The sequence below is a fragment of the Pseudoliparis swirei genome, chromosome 20, assembly GCF_029220125.1.
Source record: "Pseudoliparis swirei isolate HS2019 ecotype Mariana Trench chromosome 20, NWPU_hadal_v1, whole genome shotgun sequence".
Taxonomy (NCBI): domain Eukaryota; kingdom Metazoa; phylum Chordata; class Actinopteri; order Perciformes; family Liparidae; genus Pseudoliparis; species Pseudoliparis swirei.
The window spans coordinates 16031886-16056584 of NC_079407.1; the positions used below are offsets into that span (position 1 = coordinate 16031886).

A 24699-nucleotide genomic window follows, 5' to 3' on the forward strand; every position below is an offset into this window, starting at 1 on the left:
TAACAGCACTAACTGGCCCAGAACTGTCAGGGAAAAAGTTTCCCACTCTGAGCTTTCAAACAGACAGACTATGTGCGTTTACACAGATCCTCTCTCTGAATAAATATGCTAATCTACTTTCAATGTAGAAATCTCCTGCTACTGATTATAAGAAAAACAAAGAGGAAACTCTGTGAATCCCTTGGAGACTTCTTTCTATTTGTAAGGAAAGTAACCTTAAGCCCTGTCTCTCTCACACATTGGTGTGAATGATTCCCAGTGAAAAGCTGTGGAACGGAGGGAAAAGTGGTGTGCTCCGTGTTTTAATCTAGCCATCTTCAGTGGCTGTGTCAAATGATGGATTCACGAATGCAGCCTTGCTGCTTTTATTGATTGTCTAATCCATCTGAAAAGTGTGTTCCCACTGAGAGAAGTGTCTTTAGCAAGTGCTCAGACTGTGAAAATAAACTTGAATATGTGGGATGTAAAACCAGGTGTATGTGTAAATGTACTACCCCCTTGGCAGCAATTGTTTCTAAAGAAATCGGATGGTATTGGGGAGATTTGAAAAGCATTTCTGTTAATAATAGGAACAGCTGAGGGGTTTTGGTGCATCGTGTACTTTGCATAAATAAGAGGTCAATTGTAAGATGTACTTTTCGTTGATTTGTCTTTCAATGTTTAAGTAAGTGTGTCTGTAGTTGCTGTAGTTCTTTATAGTGTATGTTTATCCATGTTTCGTTCCCCGGTTTGAAACATGTCTAAATGTAAACATGTTATTTATTTATGTGAAATGACCCCTCTGCGGGACCTCAGTGATTATACAGTGCCATACAAATCACCAGTCCATCAACAGATGAAACCAAAGTGTGTATTGTAAAATGTTAATGGCTACTAATGCATTACAGCATAATGCGTCTTATGCTTTTGACTCCTACATGTTCCCCAGCTGTTCCCAGAGCCCAGGCCTCCAGTCTCACCCCGGGTCACTGCCTGCTGGTGGAGGCTGACTGTGACCTCAGGCAGCTGCAGTGTCTCTCCTTCTCGAGCTCTGGAGGCCTGTTACAGACTATAATATGCACATCACAAAACAAAACAAAATCATATTTGAGACTTTGGATGTTTTGAGCTGTAACAGGATTCTAAACTCTGTTGATATTCACCGGTCATTATTGGATTCTGACCTCAGGATGGTTTATATTATGATTTTGTTTTTTGTTGTGACAGAAAATGTGCACACTGAGCTAACAGAGATAATGTTTTCTAAACAAATAGATCCTTTTAGACGAATTGTACAATATACCATTCATCCAAACATGATCACTAATATGCTGCTTGGACTCTGCGTTCCAGTTCCTCCCAAAGATGTTGGATGGGGTTGAGGTCATTTTGTAGAGTCCATGTTCTTTCACACCAAAATGGGGGGAACAAATATTTTGATTTGTTCCCACAGAGGTGGAAACTCTATTGCCAGTGGCTGCTGTAATGTTTAGATCAGAATTTCTTACACAGCATCATAATCATCATTTGGTTTGACTGTTTCTGTTTCTGTGTTTGTGAGCACAGATGTGATGAGAAAAATGTGAGGGAAAAAAGAAAAGATTTGACTAGAACCAATGGATTCCTTCGAGGCCGAGAAGACAGCGTGGATTAGCTTGAGAGTACCGAGGGGAAGAGAGACCCTTCCTCTTCTTTGTCTTCCATGATGTAAGAGTCATTGCAACAAAGGAGTTTTTAAACTTGGTTGAAAAGGAGTCGTGTCAATGAATCCGTTCTCTCTCCCCGAGGTATTTGTGTGTATTAGAAGTGGCTTTACTATTGAAAAGAAAAGTTAGCATCGCACATTTCTTTCCAACATGATGTTTGAAAATGGCCAAGCATTTCCATTTTCATCTGCTCTTTGACTTTTTCGAGAAAGACCTGGACGTTGTGAAACGCCTCGATTTAAAGCCGCACAAAGCTGCAAGGAAATCAATTTTCATGAGATTGTGCAGTTAGTTGTGCTCCCCGTCTGCCCGTTGGCTAACAGGTGCCAGATCAGTGACATCATGCGCTAAATTTATAAGAAAGTCGTCATTTGTAGATCCAGCTCAAACTATAAAGGGTGCTGCTGGCATGACGAGTGCATGAAAAATTCCACACATGGAGAGATGGAAAATGACTTGTGGTTTCCTGAGTGCAGAGGCCAACTCGGCTGTTTGACAAGGAGAGAGGAGGAGGAGGAGGAGGAGAGAGGGGGCTGGTAGTATTTCTAGACTTTTCTTTGTATATACAGTAATTTGTTAAGGTTGTGAAAACATTAGAGAAACTATTTGGTTAACCCACGCTGAAACCTTTTAACGTTTGTATTGCAATTTCAACATTTTCATTGGAATAATTGTAGCTATCACACATATAATAGCCCATGATATCAGTTAATAATGTCTTCAAGGCCCTTTTACTGTATGACATCATCGTGTTTAACTATGACCATCCTGTTTGGGCCAAGTATTAATCATCTGGTTTGATCCTGTCGTTGTGTTCGTAGAGCTGTCTGAGCAGAAACTGTATTATCCGTCAGTTTAATTGTTCTGCGGTGAAAGGAAACAGGTTAATTGTCCTGACTCCCAACTATTACCACACTGCCAATTAGAAAAGAAGCAATAAATCCTTTTGGCGAACAACTTCCTCAAAGCGACCATGGTGAGAGTGTTTTCCTGTGTGTGTTCGTCTTGAGGAATTTAGGCCTGGGTTTTGTAAACAAAGTGGAAAGAGACGTGGGCAGCCGTGTCAGGATGCAGGCCAGTCACAGGAGGATGTGTGTGTGTGTGTGTGTGTGTGTGTGTGTGTGTGTGTGCGTGCATGCGTGTGTGTGTGTGTGTGTATGAGGGAACAGAAAAGCTAGCAGATTGGTCCAGCGGTGAGCTGCCAACTGAGAAGAAAGGCAGAAATCAGATTTAAGGAGTAATGAGGCAGGACGGTCCACACCACCTCAAGAGCATGTACTGGGATTAAACAGTCACGAGGCAGTCGTACTGATGTCTCCATTTGTGGGTGCACCTTTTCTCTGAATACTCACCACTCTGCGGTAAACAAATGCAAACAATAACTCCTTTCTCATCCAAAGCTTTATCGAGTCTACTGCTCCACTCTGTAGTTCCTCAATGCTCCTGAATGCACACACAAACACACACAAAACACACACACACACACCTACAAAATATCCAAGCCAAGAATATTTCCGTATGGTCGGTTTAGATACATTTCCCACATAAACCACAGAGATTCCAGATGTTGCAGGGAGGCAAAAGGTCTGCGCCTGCACTGGGCCTGCAGCCCTCGCCTCCGCCTGCTCGGGTTGGCCGAGCGCCTGCCACAGCTCACTCCAAACACTGTGTCCTTCTGCACTGAAGCAAGGCCCGGAGTAGCCATGCTACCGGAGATTTACATAGCTGGGCACGTCCACCTGCACCCAGATAACAACAGAGGCAGCACGCTGTTAAGAGAGGCTCTGTCCTGGGGCAGTGTAGCACTCCAGCTCTCTTGTGGTTTCAGACCTGATTAAACAATTTGGCTCAGTAATCAAAGAGCAATAGCAGGCAGAGGCCGAGCAGACTTCCTGTATCCTCTGTGCTCGGCAGCATTACAAGTTAAGGGCCCAGCAGGACCTGATTTTATCTCAGTTTGAAAAACAATACCGTCACTGTACTTCCAGCTAATCATGGCTGATGAGTTGAGCAGAACTATTATTTGGACTGATTATTAATTTGCTGATGTTTTATTAGAGTGAAGCAAAGACTGTTTATATGAAGACAGTCACCTTGACGTCCTCTATTGGTGGGATGTCGGTTTTCAAGCCTTGGGTTTGGCATTTTGACCATCGCCATCTTTGTTTTTGGTCATCTTAATCTTGTTTGTTTTTTTAAAGACATTTTCAGGCGACTTAAATACAATTGACTTTAATGAATTGAAAACACACTGTCAAAGGGTTAAAGTTGTAAGTTGAAAAGTTGTAAGGTGATATCTTCTCAACTCCATACAGCCAAGCCCTAATCCATGCCCTACTTTATTGTCTATTTTACTCTAAATGCCCCTGTAATCATCATCCAACATCATTCTTTTTTCGAAATTTCAAAAAATTTCAACAATTTATTCCATAAACTTGTGGTCTGAAAACACTTTTCACGGTTCACACAGATGTTGACAGCAGTTTGGTTTCTAATAGATGGAAATGTTCTATTCTGTTATTATTTGTAGAATCATTTACTTGAGACCTTTGGGCTAAAACTGTATTTTCAGGACTTCTATCTGTCAGACATTTGTCATAGGAGGAGAAACTCCAAGCTTTTAATTTTAAGCAGCTGTCATTTTCTCCTTTGGTCTTTGTCAGACTCTTAACTTCAGTTTCTCTCTTGGGACGACGGTCATCTTGAAATATAAACATCGACTTCCTGTTTGAAAGGCCAATGTCATGCTACAGTAAGCTGTAATTTATGAAGAATTATTCTGTCAGCTGTATTTATCGGTGATAGCTGTGAAGATGCCGTTGGAGCACAATTCCCCCAAGTGTGAATTTCACATCAACGTGAAAGGTGATGGAAATTAGTCCCTAGTGAAAAAAGACACTTTAAAACCAGCTTAAAAACTACTTAAAATTAATAAAACATGAGCTTGTTTTTCGTCTGCCACCTCTGTGAGAAAAAGAGTGAAAAGGAGGCAGTGAGAGTGATTGAGAGAGAAATGTACCTCTGTGATTAGATCCTCATTGCTCTAATAGAAACCAGGTGCTGGACAGTGGTGTAAATGTTTTCCCATGCATTTTTGTGGGCGACACAGCCTTAACAGATTCAGACCTGACAGCATTACATGCTTTGTCATTCAATGAAACAATAGCCACGTACGCTTGTCATGCCCGTTTTACATTCCTCATGCCTCTTTGTACGAACGTTGACCCCTGTACTCTCCCTTCTAGACATCAAGTCACGGAACACACTGCTGATGTGGGAAGATTTTGATAAAGGTTATGGGTGCATGTGAAAATCTAAAACATTTTCAATGTTTCACCTCTATTTTGTAAACAGGTTTTATATTATTGATCATCCGTTTGGGAGTTGATGTTAGGTTGTCAAGGACAACCTGCACTAAAGGAAGAAACGTTCCTACACGCGCCCAGTAGGAAAACAGAATTAGCAGCCACTTTAATAGATTGGAACCAAAGTCAGCTCCTCCTTCCCCAACCCCAAAATCTAAACCCAGATATACACCACATGTGTGGCTCCTCTGGAAAAATGAACTGGACTTGGGAATATATTGTCAGGAAATTTATAGCACATGCCTGGGACGAGCCCTCGGGGGCCGGGGTGGAGATGGAGGGGAGATCTCCCCACTCCTGGTTCCTCAAGCCTTGTTTCCATTAGGCTGCGAAGAGCAATCTCCCAGACTATTTGGGGGAGGGGGGCTGGTCTAAGACCTCCTGGCCAACAACATGACCCAATCATGTAACTCGTGACATTTTGAAAGAAAGCTGGAGAAAGTATCAGAGCATTGTAAAGTTGGAAAAGATGAGTTACTTTTCTAAGATTATCTCTAGTAATTTAAACAAACCTCGTGTTCTTTTTAAAACTATTGATGCGATGCTAAACTCTCCTTTACTCACTTGTATTGAAGCTTCAACTGAGGTATGTGAAAAATTCCTCTGCTATTTCATTGACAAGATCTCCACTATTAGAGCCAGTATCTCACCACCTTCTTTCGACCCCTCCATTGATATCATATGCGCCGCTGTCTTCCAACAGTTTGGACCAGTGTCGTTGTCATCTCTCTGTGACATTGTGGCTAAATTGAGGCCATCGTCTTGTTCCACAGACCCAGTCCCTCCTCGACTTTTCAAAGAGATATGGGACACTATTGGTTCTAATGTCCATACTATTATAAATAGCAGCCTAGAGTCCGGTTCTGTGCCAGTTTATTTCAAACAAGCGGTTGTGGTACCTCTGTTAAAAAAACCAAATCTGGACACTTCTGTCTTCTCTAACTACAGACCCATCTCGAAACTTCCTTTTATTTCAAAAATATTGGAGAAAGTCGTACTCTTACAGCTGCAGTCTTTCATACATGCACACAATATTTTCGATATGTTTCAATCCGGTTTTAAAGCGCTTCACAGTACTGAGTCTGCCCTTCTAAGAGTGTTCAATGACCTCCTGGTCACTACAGACTCTGGTGACTCTGCTATCTTAATGCTCTTAGACCTCACAGCTGCTTTTGATACGATTGACCATTCCATCCTTATCTCTCGCCTAGAGCACTGTGTGGGTATCAGGGGCATTGCCTTAGAGTGGTTCAGGTCCTACCTGTCCCAGCGATCTTTCTCTGTTAGGCTTGGTGACTTCGCATCGTCTTCTGCCCCCCTATCCTGTGGAGTTCCCCAAGGTTCCATTTTAGGGCCCATTTTATTTTCCTTATACCTTCTCCCCCTTGGGCTCATTTTTAGAAAACATGGCGTCTCCTACCACCTTTATGCGGACGACTCCCAAATATACATACCCCTAAAGAAACGCACCTGCTCTCTGACGCCCCTGGTTGACTGTCTCAATGACATAAAGGCCTGGATGGCGCGAAACTTTTTAAACATAAATGAGAGTAAAACGGAGGTAATTGTGTTTGGACCAAATGGCGATGTCCCCTCCATTGACCTGGGTTCCCTGCAACAGTATGCAAAACCCATGGTCTCTAATCTGGGCGTTAAAATCGACAGTGCTTTTAAATTAGATAAACAGATAAACTCTGTGGTTAAGTCCAGTTTTATCACCTGAGGCTGCTGTCCAAAATTAAACCGGTTTTATCCGCTTCTGATTTTGAGCGTGTAATTCATGCATTTGTTTCTACGCGTTTAGATTACTGTAATGCACTTTATGCCGGCTTAAACAAGACTTCGCTGGCCCGCCTGCAGCGTGTGCAAAACGCTGCGGCTCGGTTGCTTACAGGAACCCGCAAGTACGATCACATCACCCCAGTCCTGTCTTCCCTCCATTGGCTTCCTGTCCACTTTAGAGTTCATTTTAAGATTTTATTGTTTGTTTTTAAAGCGCTTAATGGGCTGGCCCCTCAGTACATCTCTGACCTCATACAGGTGTACACCCCCTCAAGGGGTCTGAGATCGGCTGACCAGCTCCTCCTAGTAGTCCCTAAAACTAAGAAAATTACCAGAGGAGACCGGGCCTTCTCAGCAGTAGCCCCCAGGCTCTGGAACGACCTGCCCCCCCAGGTCAAATTGTCGCCCACCCTCCAAACCTTTAAGTCCCGCCTGAAGACCCACCTCTTTTCCCTCGCTTTTGAGTCAGTTTGAGCTATGTTTTGTATTGATTTCTCTCTATTTTGTTTGTATGCCTTTTATCTACTACTGTAATATTATATTTTATTATTATGCTATGCTTACTGTGAAGCACTTCATTAAACCCTCTGTTTTTAATATGTGCTATATAAATAAATTGGATTGGATTGGATTGGATTGAATCATGGAGGAGAAACCAGTTTCCTCACATCTGGGATTTTCCCACTGCAGCTATTGGGCAGCATTCCACATCAGTCACCAGACCTGGACACAGCATAGACACACACAAATTCTGGAATTTAGATAAGTTAAGTACAAATAAATATGTGTGTGTTTCTCTGTATGTGGGGGAAGGGAGATGGCGAGAGGAAGTGGACCAAAAACTAAGCCAGAAAATGTGCCAATTTTTCAGGGAAAACGGGCGCTTTCTCTCAGCTGCCCGGCCAAAACAAACAAAGTGGGTGAGTCAGCGAAGGGAAAACATTCCCAAGCTGATTGATGTTTCCTCTCCTGATGTTGCATCTGCTTTTACTTCCAGGCTAAGTCATCATCTAGCCACAATGATCCTCGCAGCGATAATGCTCATCTTTATTACTTTTTATTGGTCTAAGAGAGGAGAGGCGCAGCGGTGGGCGGTGTATACCTCTGGGGATTCATGTGGAGAGAGGTCAGAGCCTCGTCGCTGTGCTTCCTCCATCACCTTCTCTCATGGGGGCTGACAGGGGTGCTATTGTCTGTCTGTCCATTCCTGCTTCGTCAGGAGATTCATACCTTGTTTTCAACTTATTACACTCATTCATTATCCTGTTTGCAACCCATGTCAACCATGGGATTTCATAAAATGATGGACAGACAATGTTTCGAAGATTTTGTTCATGTTTTTTAATGAAAGAAATAATTCACTTATAATTGTAAGTTATTGCTTGCACCTTTTGTTTTATTTCCAATTCTCCGTTAAAGTGTGTTTGTTCCTTCCTGCGTTCAGCCTTTTTCTCTATAAGCTTCCTGGTTCACATGACCGGCGTAAAACGAGGCGCTTGACTCGGCCGAACCCTAACCCCTCCTAAAAAGTCACAGGATCAAATGAAACAGGTTCTCCTGACAAGTGTGCATATTTTTAGGGTCCTCGGGTCTCAACAAGCGAAGCTGAAAATAACAACATGCTGATGACCACTGGTGAACAGGCTTCTCCCTCTGACCCATCCTGAACCAAAGAAGCCTGCGTGTGACTTGTTCAACTCTAAAGTAACGGTGACAAACTCGGTTAGATTCCAAAGCAGATGAAAAGCTGTCACACTTATGAATGATGTAGTTCCCGCACTGCAAATGAGCAGATACTTTTGACGTGTTGCTTCATAGGAAGGTACGCTCTTTGATGTTTCTGTTATTCTCTCTTTAGCATTGAGCGGAGTCTATTAACCTGGAATATGTAGATGTTAATGTTTTCATGTCAGATTACGTCAAATCAAAACCCTTCACTGAGACACTCTATTCCTCCAGGCTGCACATCATTTCAGTGTTAGAATAAATGGAATCATTAATATTCTCCACTCTTTTGGCCCTCAGCTATCCCACAGTGTGACCTTATAATAACCGTTATAGCCTGTAAATCACCTGTCCTGCTCGGTGGCAAATGGGTTTTATCTGCTCATTGAAATGAAGTAACATTAGCTCAGCTTCACACAGAGAGGCCAAACTAAGGTCAGCAAAGACTTGTTCATTTCAGAAACTGTCAATCCTCAGCCAGTCCCTCTGTGTGTAATGGTTCTAAACCAGTTATAACAATAACCCCAGATGGCGAACAAGAAATGAATACAGCCGATATGATATCACCGCACTTAGCTCATGCGCTGCCTTTTTTTTCTTCTCCACAATAATAAGAGGAAATTCCTAAAAGAATGATGGTATCATCATGACTGAAGTTGGTGTCTATATGCAGCAGTATAGAATAACATATCATGTCTTTTCCTCGGACATGAGCTGAGGTTTTATTCTCTGTCCCATATCCGCGGTGCAAGATATTGTGACAACAAAAGTAAATGGTGCTGAAACTGAACCCATGTTTCTGTTGAAGGCTTGACCGTCTCCAACCTCCCTGGGGAGAACTCGCTGAACTCTGGCTAAGCTTTAAAATAATACACAACATCCTGCTGATGGGAGATTTAGGTCAAAATCCTAATAATAGTTCATAAATAGGTACCTGTCATTCAAGGGATTTTGGAAGCATCCACAATAAAGGACCAGCAGGAAATATTACCCAAGAAGCACTTTAACAATCAATCAAAAGAAAATAACACCTGTGTTCAAGTGCTATGATTGCCCCGTTATTATTGAAAGTATTCCCAATTAGGGAAACTTCTGTAATGTTGCAGTGTCGTTTTTCCTTTTACATCTTATTGCTTTGGACACGATAATGAAGTTTGAGAGCTGCATGTGTGTATGTGGCGAGGTGTCCAGCGTGTGTAGCTTGTGATGCCTTCAGGTGCTCTACGTAGATTTCCTATTTCCTACTTCAGAGTCCTACATTTGAATTGTTGGTTGCTTTTTGATCTAAAAAAAAGACATCGTATCCATACCTTGTTCTTACATCACATATTTATCAAGAAAAGTATTTTGTTGTCATCTGATTATATCTGAAAGACTACATTACATTTAGGTGTACAGTTTATACACAACAAACTATTTTTTGTTGGAAAAGTATTCTGGGAATGCTTTATGAAAGGTAATTGCATGCACTGGTTTAAAAGAAACATTCACGAACACGTTAATATTTTGTATTAAGTTTGACTTTCTTTCCTCTGTAATCAATTATCTATATTTATTTTTTCACCCTTGTTAATTGAAAATGTTTGAAAGTTCCCTTTTTTCTCTCAAAATGAACAAAAGCCATTCAGCATAATGTAAAGAAAACAAACATTCATATGGTTCTAGAGAATACTTTTATTAGCATACTGAATCTATAACGAAGCCTAACATCATTTGTATCGCACAGTTATAGAAATCTTCAAGGAATGTTCTCTTTGTGTTCTTTGAGATCAATCATCATACAGGAACCTTGTGGCGATCTTTTAAGTTAAATAAAATATTGCCGTGGTGTAACCTAACAACAATGTTGATGTTTGATGGGTCATCAAGTGTGACATTTAATATTCAACAAAGTTGAAATGCAAAAGCTCACATATGTCATCAATAGTCCTCAATATCATACAACATAGCAATACAAACTGACGATTCTTTCCTCCATCTGTTGATACCATCAGTCCAACGAGCATCCCTCCCTTCCAGTGAGAGGCCACTTCACATTGGGTGGATCATATATGTGCTCAGCTGGCGATTCCCTTCTTTCCTGCAGCATGTGAAGGTACCGCGGCCGTGTCGCCCTCTCCGCTGTGTGCGAATCCCTTCACTCACACGCATACAGACGCACACGCACACACATCTGGTGTGAAGTGTAAAAGTCCGCCGCCTTGGTGCTTTACAATCACTTTGCTACTTTTAGTCGTTTCATTGGTTTTTCGTTTCTAAGTGAGAGGGAAGTATTTATTTTGTGTCCCTAAAATGTTGACAACTGCGTTTGAAGACCGGGACCCAAAGTCAGCTCTGCTGCTGCTGCAGTAGAAACTAAGTGTATCCCCGCGGGAAAGGACCGGGGCCTTTCTGTCGGAGACCGTAACGCAGCCGGTTTGTTGTGGGACGAAGAGGATTGTGTTGTTATGTCCGAGTGGAGGATTTGCGATGACTTCTAGAAGAAACTCGGCGAAACGGAAGCTCCGGCGTTCCTTCAGCGAGCAGCTGCGGAGCTCCACATCCAAAGCCTGGGACCTCCTCTGGAGGAATGTCAGAGAGCGGAGACTGGCAGGTCAGTAGCCCGCCGCGGACCCCCGGTCGGTCCGCTGGAAGAGGGTAGAGTGGTGTGTTCACGGCCACAGCAGACACCGAGCTCAGCCCGTCTTACCGGGTCATGTCGGACACAGTGAAGGGTGATATCACGCGTCGTGCGTGTGTATCAGAAGTGGCACCACAGTGGTGCAACAGGAGAAACGTTTTCTCGAGAGAAATACTTTAATTTAGCTTTTTTTTTAAATAATGCATATTAATCTGTTTTTTGTGTCGGCAGTTTGTTATTCTTCTTTAAATAACGGGTAGCTGAGTAGTGCAACATGTTCATCCTGATCCATATTCAAAGAGCACGAGCAGCGCGTTTTCAAGATTACAATGTGTCAATGTAAACTCGATTGAGAATTGTAGTAGAGTAGTCCCGGTCAACTAAAGTCACACCGAGTGCCATGTTGCTTTTAACTCCTAAATATCATATCGTGCATTAATGGTCTTTTATGTGAGAGGGGGGACGAGGACGACTTTCTCAGGACCTTTAATGACGACATAAGGGAATGCTATACATATCGTCTTGTGTCTTTTGAATTTTGCTTTTTTATCATTTGTATTTAATGCATCATGGAGAGTATATGATTCTACCACAGACACGGTATTACCAACGTATAGCCGTGTGCACACGTGCATTCCTGCTGCCTTTTAACAGTGTTCATTTGATCCGTTATCAAGGACCACGGGCCCCGTGACGCCGCGTAGTGGCGCTGATGAGTGAAGTTTGCCCTGTGAAATGGAAAGTTTATGGAAGCTGAGTGAGAGTGGACAATATAGGAGCATTTTCTTGTTGAATTTTAGCCTTCAAGAACCAAATGTGTTCAGCAATGTATTGGTTTAAAGACTCTCAGGGTAGAAAACAAAAATGTTATACGGTGTGGATATTTTTTCAATCCAGCTTTAAAGCTACTCTGTGATACATTTAAAGCCAAAGTGAAGATGTACAGGTGAATGCCTGCTACAATGATTGTATCAAAGGTCTTGAAGAGTGAGCATCATGTGTGTAGTAACACCAGTCTGCCACTAGGTGCTGTCAATTGACCACATCAGCTCCTTGTTTGAGAAAGTCTCATTAATTACTAAACAGCTGTCTTCATCAGGAGGAGTTTGAGTGCTCATCTTCATATGAATAGAGACAAGACCAACTGCATTTAAGCTGATGTTAAATCTCGGTTGTTAGTTAGATGCATGCTTGGCTCAGCGGTGCAGCCTGCTGAGGCGAGAGACCTGCGGTGTTTGGATATTTGACACATACATTTTGCATTTGTTTCCATATAGAATACAGCATGGATCTCAGTGATAGGAGTGGCATATGTCTGGAAGTCTCTGCAGTCCTGAGGCCTCACTTATAAACACAGCCAACTAGAGGACACACATAGACCTGATGCACCTGACTGGCTTGACAGATTGAAAGTTATCTGAATACTTAATTACTGAACTTAAATGTGTCAATTGACAGATGTTGGTTTAATTTGCTTTGTTGAAAGTCACTCTGCAGTGCGTTAACTGTCAGAGAAGACAAATACTGATATAAATTCACTGTTGAGATCCTCAACGAGCACACAGCCAGTCATTGTGTGCTCGTTGCTTTGTAAATTATATTTAGGAGTTGTAATCGGCAATAATAATAGTCAACCTTGGCTAGAACCAACTCTCACAAATAATGACATGGTCACTATATTTAAATTGATGTGAAATCTATTATCCCCCATATGTCATGCAAGAAGAATACCCACCCATATACTATCTATTTTATTTTATTTGTAGTCATAATAATTATACTTTACTATTACATATTAGTTAATAATATGCATGTGACAATGAATATACTGGGACACACCTATGCTTTGGAGTAAAACCTAGCAGTTACACGCAGCTGCAAGAGGAGTTCATGAGATCAAGGTCTAAATAATTATAATCCTCACCGAGTGGAGTCACAGTTGCAGTGGGTAAAAGGTCTCGTGTTGAGCACCTGCCACCTTGCCACTGCTTAGGGGCTTCTCAAACGCTTCATACTGGCACAGCAGCTCAACCAATCTCACAGTCTTAAAGCGGGATTCATTTTCCAGACCTGGGCTCAGAATTCAGTCATTTGGTGGATCATGAGTTGGAAATATTCAGTCACACTGGGGCTATTCTGAAGCCATAACCACAGGAAACATCGCCGTGGCAGAGCCACAACTGCCCGGCGCAGATTACACGTGTCTGCTGCTGAATCAAACCACTACAGAGGAGTGTCTAAACCCCACTTTACTTCCTCCGTACTCGTCATCTGTGGCCTTCAAGTCCATGATTCAGAATTCCCATTTTGTAATGACATCTGGCCTAAGCCGCAGTGCTGGAGAGGAGACTGAATGAAGGCTGGACATGCATGTAATGCATGCACAACCATTGCCTTTCAACATGGCTCATGCTGTGTCATCACGCAGCAACAATAACTGCCTCTATTTGGATGAGCATTGTAATCCAGGCCGTCAAACTGGCATCTAACGGGGCCTCGGTATGTGTTTGTGTGCTTGTAATGCGAGTCTGGATTCCGGTTGCCATGCTTTGTAGTAGTTGAGCTGTGAAACCTCGACAGAGACGTGTTGGAACACGTTTGATAAGGGCTGCAGCCACTGTGCCTGACACACAACACTCCCACTAGGGACACACCGCAGCCATTTCTTCATGGCATGCGCCACAAAGTTAAACAAACGGACATCCTAAAGGGAATGCCACCGATCTTGCAGCAATCCCAGACGAGGTATTTGAGTGCAGACGGAGACGGGAAGACGATGAATCTCGTTCATTATGATGTTGCATAGCAGGGGGTGATTGGATCCGTAACGCGATACGTATGAGATGCACTTCGTGAATTTCTTCGTCTAGACGTAGAGGGAAGAAGAAAACACCGAAATGGGTTCAGGGAGAAGGCGCCGTTGCCAACATGCTGCCATTCATTTTCTTAGAATCCGACCCCTGAAGCGATTCCTTTTACAGTATGAATGAACGCAGGTGTTTGTGTGTGTGAAAAACAAGTCACCGCCCGATGAAATCATCTGAATAGTGTCAAACCATCACCTAGTTCCTTTAAAAGGCAACAATCTCATATTCAAGCAGTTCCACCTGAAGGTGTGGAGTGGGCCATTAAACCCAGGAGCAGTTTATGAAAACGTGCAGCGGGCTCTGAAGTGTGCTGCTGAATTGTGGCCTTTGTGAGCTTAAGCCAGGGTGGATTTTGCCAGCCAGGGAGCGACACAGTCAGGGGGCTGTGTTTGACTTGGTCGCTTGCCCACTTGTGCTCGTTTCACATGTATGGCGCCATGCTTATGCTACAGAGGCATGCCTGTATGCAGAGGGCAGGGCAGCCACAAGGAGGGTGGCAGTGGGCCCTGATTGGTGCTGGGTGGGTCGGCTCGTGCGGATGTGGACTCGACTTCAGGTGTGAGGAGATTGTTGTTCCATGTTGTAGACTGGCGTATGGATTTTTCGTTTTCATACAAAAAAATCCTCACGCACAACTGGTAAATTGCTTTTGCAAATATTTCAGATTAATGTCGAAACGACTCTTTTTTCCCCACTAAACGTGGCACAGGCTTCCCAAATATACAAAAAAAGCAGGATAAACCTTTTGTTGTTCTTTTCTTCAATTGCAATTGGTTTGATGTCCGTAAATCTTATATGACTTCCTGTTGAAAATGGGCAAGTACATTGGCGTTGTGTACTGTAAATGAAAAAAGTGTCTATTAATATTTCGTGTAGTATGGATGTTCTTTTATTCTTCCAGCTTCAATGTTTTTCTCTTTCTTTTGTTCTTTACAACTTCATTCAAAGTCAAAGTTTGATTGACGTGCACACATCTTAAGCCACTTATTGTTGGTATGGCAATGGAAAAGCAAAGGACTTCTCCCATGAACGCTGCTATATTAGATTAGATTAGAAATGCTAAAAACTATACAGTATATGTTTAGTATGTAGAGGGAATAGGGACATAGTGTCACAGGAGGCTTTTAATCCTGTCACTGAACAGCTATCACAACTGAACAGAGGACATCTGAGATGATCTTTCCTTTTGTGCTGAGTAAAAGAGATCACTCATATGTATTCAAGCTAAAATGTCTTTTTCCCCTGAGGAGGTGACACTTTGAGGAGGCCTGCTGAGAGGCCTTCCTGTGGCTGGAACTAGGGGTTATGTGGTGGGGGTGGGGGAGCAGAAATTCGCATTCTCCAACCAAGAAAACAACTTCATCCTCTCGTTCTCTCTCCTCTAAAGTCGTCTCTAAAATAGCACAAACTCCCTTTCGCCCAGTAAACTTGGCACCTGTGTGACCAGCAACAGCAGAAGAGTTGTTCTAGTGCAGGGCGGGTCCAAAAAACACTATTTTAGTAAGCCCTCCCACACCCGTCTTTCTTCCATTCCTGCTCTCCTTACTCAGTTCATAGGCATTCCAATGGTATTTATATTTCCCTCTAGAGCAGGGGGAAGTCGACAAGCGTTCACACAGACATTGGATTCAGCACAGCAAGGTGGGCTGTGCTCCCACAGCCTCCTTGCCATTGGCCCTCCTGTGGTCACATGACATGCAGAGACAGACTGAAGTGTTGGCACTCCTCCCCCTAGGCTCTGCTCTGCTGTCCTCCTCAACTCACTTTCGGCTTTTTGCGCCTGTATGTGAAGTTTTCTGTTGGTGGGAGAGTGTGTGGATGAGTGTCTCATCAGCCGGCGCTCAGGGCCTTGTTTGGGGTACATTGTTTCAGTTATGTTTCGGGAGCTCCCGGAGTCCACGGGCAGCGAGTGTCTTGGGAGTATGACCCCCGAGACTCAGGACTTCTACCTGCGAATGGACCATCACCGCAGACGCTCCGGGTACAGGCTGGGCAGGATCATTGCCAGGCAGCAACTACTCAAGAAGATCGCTGGAGGTAGGAGAGAGCTGTTTGGATAGAAAGTGACAGTTGGGACTGTTGGTCTTTCAGCTGGTGTTTTGAGACGTGCCGACAGAGAAAGCTGTGAAGTCTTCTGTCTAAATGAATCCTTCTTCGTCATACCTCCAGGAATGTTCAGAGTAATAGAGAAGCAAGCTGGTAACCACAACATAGGGAGAGTGAGATATGACGCATATGTATGAATATGACTGTACGAATGCAGCACAACTCATCCAAGTGAACAAGGGCATCGTTGTGTTGGTTTGGGATGAGCTCGTGGATATCTCTGTCTTTTTCCCTTGTGCACTTGTTTTCAGATGTAAATGGATTTCAATAAAACATGATCTTATAGCGGTAACTAAGTGTTTTTGTGCGTGCCTCTGCAGAAAAAGACAAACTTGACCTTCAGCCAATAAGTAGTTAAGGGTGCAGTGGTGGTGAATAACTAGTATTGACTGACTGTGACACACACTGAAAGGTGATAGGCTAGAACGCCAGTTACGTAACACGAGGTTAGCCCACGTGTAAACAAGAGATATCAATGAATGTCCGGCCTGACAGTTTTACAAGCGCTCAGCTTATTTGTGGACTGCTGCACGCAACCCGGAGAGCAATAGTGCAGCCCATAGCCCCGTTGATCTTTCTCCGAGGGCTGTAACCTCTCACCTTCACTTTTACCTGGAGAGTTAGAGTCCCCAGTCCTCTGGAGGGGGCAGGGCAGCATTACAATAGAGAGGACAAAGCGCTACCACGCCTGCTCCTTCCTGCGGACGCTGGATCAAAGGTTGGCTGCATTTCATAACGGCTCCATCATCTTCAGCTATAGTTCTCCTCTCAGTCACACTAACAAGAGCATGAGTCAGATAATGCAGCCTCTCGTGTGGCTTCTTGTATCACCACAGAGGACCGAGGCAGCGCACGAGGCTCCATGGCGATATGAAGGATACACGCTGTTGGATTGATGCGTGAAGATGTCCCGGGGGGTATGTGTACGTACGCTTGTTTTTCGGGAGGAAATCTCCGTGATCTGATGTTTGGCGACGTGTGCAGTCTTGTAACCTGGCATGTGTTTTCAGATTACAGATGTCTGGGACAGCAAACCAATAATTTAGGTGATCTGTGTCAAGGATAGAAAATGATGCACATGCTTGAAGTGGGGTTTTAGGATCAGGTCATTTGATCCGTTTTTACTTGGATGTTTATTGTCAGGGGGGACTTTTTAATATTTTTTTCTGTTTTGTTCTTCGATCTTACATGGGTGAATATTAACTTTTGATTAATTTAACAGTTTTCATTGTGTGGTTTTAAGTAACCAGACATTAAGCTTTCAACTGTTTATCCTCAATATCATAAATTAGGCCTTTATATTAAAATCAAGCTAAATATATGTATTAAATATACCAACAATCAAAAACCTGCACATGTATCTGGATGTGTTGAAATGTGAAATGTACCAATAAAAAAAGGCAGTAAATGACAGTAAATGTTAACTTTCCAGTGAATTAATCCCACATAATATTAAGCAGTGTCTTAAAACTTTATTAATATTCCTCACAAATGACAGATAATACAATTATCTCCACGATGTCTGTTTCTAAGAAGATACAACTTTTTTCCAACCATTTTAGATTTTGTCTTAAGTCCTATAATTAAGCAATCTTAAGCAATCGTCACATCTAATTTAGGTAATTACAGTTTTTAATCTGAGCATTTATTTAGCAGTTGGTCAGGCGAGCAATGTTTTAGCCCTGGCTGAATCTTATTTCCTCTCATACCTCGTGTCACCTCTTTTGTGATGCGTACATGTCTGAAGGGCACAACAGCGAGGTAGCATTTCAAGAAAGCGTCTGCAGCGCAGCCGAGCCACAGGATGGATCTCCATGTGCTGCAGTGGCTCCTGCATTCCAGCTGGCCAGCCCTGTTGACATAGCAGGTTGAAAGTGAGAGGGGGCCGTGGTGATGGGCACAGTTACAAATGTATTTTTTCACCCCAAATTCCAGGGAAGCCTGTGGGGTCTTAGTCATGTTTCCGATTTTGATGGCTTTCCAAAGGGTTCTCGTTCAGTCCGCTAGCCATAGATCCTGACGAAGTACCAGGACCGACTAAAGACCCACGATTTCCTACTCTCTAACCGCTATACCTCATCAGCTTGGACAAGTCCATGGATATAAATACAAAGCTGTGTGAAGTAAGGTGGGAAGAAACATGTGTCTGAGTGGTACGCTGTGGGATTGCTCTGCAAGGGAAAGGGCCTGTTTTCCTTTCGGAGGAATGTGTCTCCTTCTCTGAAAATATATTTTGGGGGAGTATTCCAAAATCCATCACTCTGGAAACTGCGTTCCTGCCACGATTACTGTTTCCTCTGCCATATTCTCGAGATTTATTCAATTTGGCGTTGCTACTCATGCATTTCATATACTGCATTTGTCAGATATACCCTGAATGTGCACCTATTATTTTGTATACTGTTGCACATAGATGATAATTTTTGAGTCAATGAGATATTCTTGCCATCACAGAGGAGAATATCAGACTTTTCTTATGTTTTCCCACATTTGTAACTCTTACTAATCACTATATATATATTTTAAAAAATTATATATATATATATATATATATAGTACTGTGGTTTGTGATACTGAGTATGGAATTTATTTGTGGGAATATCATGACATGTAGGGATGTAGGGAGATGTGTTTAATACACAAAATGGGATCTCAGCTAATCCCAGCATATGAACGAATCATCCTATTGTAATCTGTCCATATATGGTTTAAGACATATTTATTGTTTCATATGATGGATTTCAGCTGTTTTCCCTGTGCATCAAGCTCTACTTTAGAGGAAACCAGACTATTCACAGATTGCAAATGTTTCTGTTTCGCCACGGAAAAGTCCTGTAAACTTAAACGAGGCTCTGGTGGAAACCCTGAGCAGCCGAATGCTACGCCGTGACTAGAAGCTTCTTGACTGACTGTGGTTGTTTGTTTCTTTTTCTCATTGTGTTTCGGACAAGAAACTCTGTCCAGTGTGACCCCTCCAAGGTCCTTCTTCTTCATGGCTTATTGACCTTGGTGCAGCCAGCGGCCTCCGATCTCTGCCCTGGAAAGGCCATTGGTGCATTTTGCCACAGTTGAGGACGTCAAGCATCTCTTGTCAAATGACACAAGTTATTGCGTGACAGCTGTGTTCTTATCATGAATCTGTCTGTGTCCTGGAGCTACAAAGCGTGCCTTCTGTTTGCCTGTGTGGGCTGAAAGGCTTTTGTCTTTCAGGTTAACGTGCTATCAGCCACATTGGTTCTCCTGCTGACGTCAGTGCTTCAGCACATATGTACTAACGGCTTTATATCGTGATTAAATGGAAATCCTTTGCCGTGTTTAAAAGCACTTATAGACAAAACTTACTAAGCAAGAAGGAAAACGTTTCCGAGCAGGATAATAGTGTGCAACACTTACACACTCAAACGATTTTAAACACTTAGCATCGAGAGGACAGGAACACTTCAGCTTGTCAAGAGGACACGCTCTACACTCGTCCTTCTGTTCGCAGATGGATAATTGTTAGACACCAGCTTTGAAAAGGGTTGGATTGTTCTGTCCTTTGAGAACTTGTAACGGTAAAAAGGCACGGTGAGAAACCTCATCAGGCTCTGTCCTCTCCCACTCAAGACGGCTCTCTCAAAAGCACTGAATTATTCATCAGAGCTCAGAACGTGCTGCGTTTGATCATCTGTGTGTGAAAACAAATATAACTGCTTCCTCAGTCAAATGGAGGTTTGACGATAAGTGAAGATGTATTCATGAACCTCTCTGTTGTGGATGTGATTTCCATGCAGATTTTGTTTGCTACCTTCAGGGAGCAGTAAATAATACTGACAGGGAGGGGGAAAGTAATTTTGACAATGTGATTAGCTGCTCGTCACCTCTCGCTCTAAATCGTCATCCCACTTCAACTAATTAAATCTACGGCTTGTACTCCTGTTTCGCACTTGAATTATACAATGATTATGTTGGAAAGGCACTAAATATGTATTATGTTGATGTAGACTATTCTCCCACAATGCAATGCACGGAGAAAGCTGCTCACAGCTAGACACAAAATAAATAAATTGGGGGAAAGCTTGGAATATAAAATGTAAGTAAATGTTCTAAGTTTCATTGGCATTGACAGTTTAAAGTCACTGTTTGATTGTATTCCTATTGCATGATTTCATGTTAGTATTAAATGGAAAAAATATGAAGATCCAACTTTCTCAAAAATGATTTCTGAAAAGCTTTAGAAAACCTCTTTATAATGCATAAATATGAACAGATACCGTATCATTATATATGGATATTGTCCGAAGTAAAAAAGAGTCAAACCAACAGAGATTAACAATTTATTCCAGACATAAAAGATCCCACAGTACAGCAGCCAGCTGAAGTCACAATGTAACGGCAGTTGGTTGGTAGCTGATGCTAAGTCACCGTCCGACAGCAGTCAATTATTCAAGGATTCTTTTAACGGTCGGGAACAAACTGCCTCAATCCAACCAACTTCTGCGATGTTAAGGTCACATTCATAAAGCTTGTATGTAGACTCCCACGTTTTGCCTCTAGGTGGCAGGCTGAAATCATGTCCTTCCTCTCGATCTCCTGTTCCTGAATCGTGTTGTTACGCTGACAGCTGCCGCATGTGCAGGGCTAATCATTCACTAAGAGGAGATTTGAGAAATGCCTCAGTTGCACTGTAACAGGGACGGAAAGTCACATATTAACCAAGCTGTGATGGAAAACTTCTCCTTTTCTCGGGTCTCTCACATTCCACAGATTAGAAAATGCAAATTAATGCTGAAAAAAAGTCTCATTAAACTACGTCCAGCAAACAGTACATGGAATTACATTTGAACCCTCTTAGTTATACGGAAGCTGCAGCACATTCATTCCTGAATAAATGAAGCATATTCAAATTAAGTTCACATTTACATTTTCTGACTAAACGTCCTTTATGTGCTAATCTAATGAAAGCAAGGTTTACATAGATAGCAATGGGCAGTAGAGATAACTGGAAGCTGATGAGTAACATGCCTCAACATAATTTGTATTTATTAGATCACTTTTTCATTCTTCACTTATTCTTATTCTTCACATAAAGCACATTACATTCTTGAGGTCGTGGTGGATTTGCTTGACATATACTGGACAGTCTGTATGTTTCCTCCCAATCTGCACTAAACCCTGCCAGAGTTCAGCACTTGGCTGCCCTCCTGTGGTAGAAATGCACATGACATGTCATTTGCTGGAAAAAGTGACAGCGGCGTAAAGGCAGCATGCATGCAGGCCGCAGACATTCAGCCGCTGTCTCTTCACTTTACAGGCCTTTTAGTCAGGGAGTTACTGTCTGAACACAGCCTGTCATTCATGGCCACGCATGACGAATGTGCTATTCGTGCTCTGCGTGTGTGAAGGAGAGACTCCGTGAACGCTCTGATAAAGCAGAACAATCACTTGTCTCTTTCAATGGGCAGCATTCTTCATATGCCGTACCTCATCGTGCAAAACGACACGCGCTGACAGTATCATCATCTCTGCTGTGACTCATAAGTCTGTTGCATGAGCGCTGCGGGGCTCCCGAGGCAGTCTTGTGGCCGCTCACTTTGATGTCGTTAATTAGGACCAGCGTCCCTGAGGATGGCTCCCTGCTTTTATTGTGGAGGTCCTGAGAGGGCTTTCTCACGGTAGGGACCCTTGTTCTGACATTGGCCCCCTTTCTACCCTCTGACTCTCTGAGGCCATTCCCAGAGGAGGGATCCCCACCACGTCGTCCCCTCTGTGATCCAGTCCAAATGAGCAGGGAGGTGGACTCAATGGAGCTCCGCAGGATTCGACTTCAGAGGAGTTTCTTCTTTAATGTTTTCCTTCTCTTTTACCCATATCCGGTACTTTACAGAGCCGTGGTCACACATGAAACCTCATTTGTTAGTTCACAGTATCTTTGTACATAATAGCATCTGCTAAACTCAAAAGATCTTTCATTCGTGAGCCATTTGTGTGGGTGCCAGGACGTACAGAACATGTGTTGATAACTTTCCAGTCCGTCTCTTTCCCTGTCGGAGTCGAGGTTTCACGTCAGCTGGCTGAGTGTTTTTCAGTAATTCATAGTGATCTCCCTTTAGTTGTGTTATACGGCGCTCTCGGAAAACCAAATGACAGTGTTTGTATAGGCTATCAAAGAGAAGGAAGAACTACAGCCACACAACCGTATATTAGGAGTGGGAAAACAGCATGACATGGCAAGGCATGCAGCCTACTGTGCTTTACATAAGACAAGACATGTATGGACTTCAAATCAGGACTCACACAAACACACACACACATCTAAGAACGTGTGATATATGTTGTGCATGGCCACATGGGACACTGAAGGCGCCAACGGTAAAGGAATTGACATCAAGGACGAGTTGCTGAGCGAGAAGGAGGAAGACAGAGAATCGGAGAGAAGGAGGGAGGAGATAGAGGCACAATGATTACTCTGCAAGATCAACACCGGGTTGAAGGAAAAAGTCTGGTGAGGTATGCCTGGATGAAATGAAAAGGGAAATCGACAAAGTTTATGTTTTTATCACCAAAGAAAGCATATCCTTCATAAAGGCCTCCAAGATGGTTGTCAAAACACTTAAAACATGCGTGGGAACATGGCTGCAGTCCAGTGTCTGGAAGAGTTTAGCTAATGCATCTGTAGTATGTATTTGACCGAAAGATTTCTGCTCGGCTCAGAGCTGCTGGCAGTGAAGCGGAGGTGCATCGGGATCTGTAATTGCTGAGATGTCTCCTCCTACCTCGGGGATTGGGGTCAGAGGTCCCCTTTCTAGTGTAGGGCACTCCTCTTGAAGTGTCTGCTGGAAGTCATGTGCCAAAGTGTCCTGTAGTGTGACCAAAGGGGAAGAAGGATAACACCTGTCTGTCTGCGAGGCTGTGGTTCACTCGACACTCCCCTCGCCTTCAGCCGTTTGCTGAGCGGCGCTGGGGAATCGACATGTGGTTGTTAGAACATTTTCTCCAAACTGAGTGAATTTGAGACTGTGTATTGAGTTGGACGAACACACAGCAGAGCTAACAGTTTGAACTTTGAAGCCTTGGCTTGGTGAGAGGCCACAGTGGAACCTATTATTTTTCTTCTGACCCGATCCAGTGGGCAGTTTGGGTCCGGGATCGTTTAAATATAATCTTTAGCTCAAAGGCTATTTGTGGTAGGATGAGACCGGGTCTCTCTGATACCCCCCCCCCCCCCCCCCCTTGCTGTTTGGTGACTTAGAACTATCATAAAGTCTGCTTCTGACTTGAAGTGATTTTCTGTCATTTAAAATGTTTTAAAACATGGTTCTAACTATAGCCCTTCTTCAAGCAGTTATCCGTCCTGAGTTGGTTTTGTCACAGAAGACTGTGTGAAAGAAATGAATCAGCTTTGTCTTCTATTAGGAGACTACTGGTCACCAACACTGCTCAGGTATAATGCAGACGAACGTGCAGGTATTTAAATGTAGTCGGTGATCAGTAGTGAGATGTAAATGCTGCAGAAGCTGCTGTTTCCAGACTTGAGAGGGAGACACAAAGAGAGAGAGAGAGAGAGAGAAGAGAGAGTGAGAGAGGGAGACACAAAGAGAGAGAGAGAGAGAGAAGAGAGAGGGAGAGAGGGAGACACAAAGAGAGAGAGGAAGAGAGAAGGAAGAGAGAGAGACACAAAGAAAGAGAGAGACAAGAGAGAGAGAGAGAGTTGATGGGTTGTTACCCCTAAAGATGAAAGAAGCCTCTCTCTGGGTGTCCTTCAGAGGTGAAGAAGAGTGTTACCACAGCTGTGCTGCCCTTGTTTAAATTCAATACAGGACCTCAAGAGAAAAACACAGCTCAGATGACTTTTGACCCAGCAGGCTTTGGCAATGGTCAACAACAGCAGCTCCCTAGCTCACATTGCTGTGTTATTTACTCTCAGAATCAATAAGTTGTGTGTGTGTGTGTGTGTGTGTGTGTGTGTGTGTGTGTGTGCTGCAAAGTGAAAGGTGGACAGACAGTCTTTCACCAGTGCTGCAATTCTTAAGCCAGACTGTGTACATACTTCAAACAGCATGGATCTGGATTTCATCAGAGGAGACAAAGAACTGAAGAGCAAGTAATAATGATACATGCTAAATGGACGATTGTATAAAGAGGCTCTTCAATGGATGGCGGATGTTTGAAACCCTGACCTACGCAGCTTCAGAATGCTAATGCTTCCTTGGCACTGGCTTTTTCTGGGCTGGCACTGTGTTTGTCCTCAAGTCCCCGTCCTGCAGGAAGCATTGGTGTCTGCTTTGTCCATGCACTTGTTACTGGAGACCTGAAAGGATCTCTCCACAGGTCACTGTGGACCACAGGGCAAATGCCGGCCCAGGATTCGCGAGCTCATTTGTATTTGACGAAATTTTGCTTTGGTGTCTTAGCAACGCAGCCTCGAGCTGATCATGTTAAACCTGCACCCCGACTGCAGGATAACAGGTCCCCCTGTGTGCCCCACGGGATCAAGTGAGGGGGCTGGAAGTCCGCGAGTGATTCAACACCGGCACTCTGTAATTACTCCTGGCCTGCGGAGCCAGGCG

At 43.3% G+C, this 24699-nt stretch overlaps 1 protein-coding gene across 4 annotated transcripts in view; it reads left to right on the forward strand.

Moving 5' to 3' along the window:
* stard13b (StAR-related lipid transfer (START) domain containing 13b) overlaps positions 1–24699 on the forward strand; it is a 62882-nt gene that overhangs the window by 22971 nt on the left and 15212 nt on the right. Inside the window, exons 1-2 of one of the 4 annotated variants that reach the window (XM_056440561.1) lie at positions 16147–16868; positions 16987–17067. The exons of 1 other annotated variant lie outside the window; for it this stretch is intronic. In XM_056440561.1, the coding sequence (XP_056296536.1) occupies positions 17046–17067 (22 nt within the window). In that variant the 5' untranslated portion in view covers positions 16147–16868; positions 16987–17045. Of the gene's footprint in view, positions 1–10760; positions 11151–15776; positions 16082–16146; positions 16869–16986; positions 17068–24699 lie in introns of those variants that run through there. 2 more of the 4 variants (XM_056440560.1, XM_056440559.1) reach the window with 2 other exon arrangements.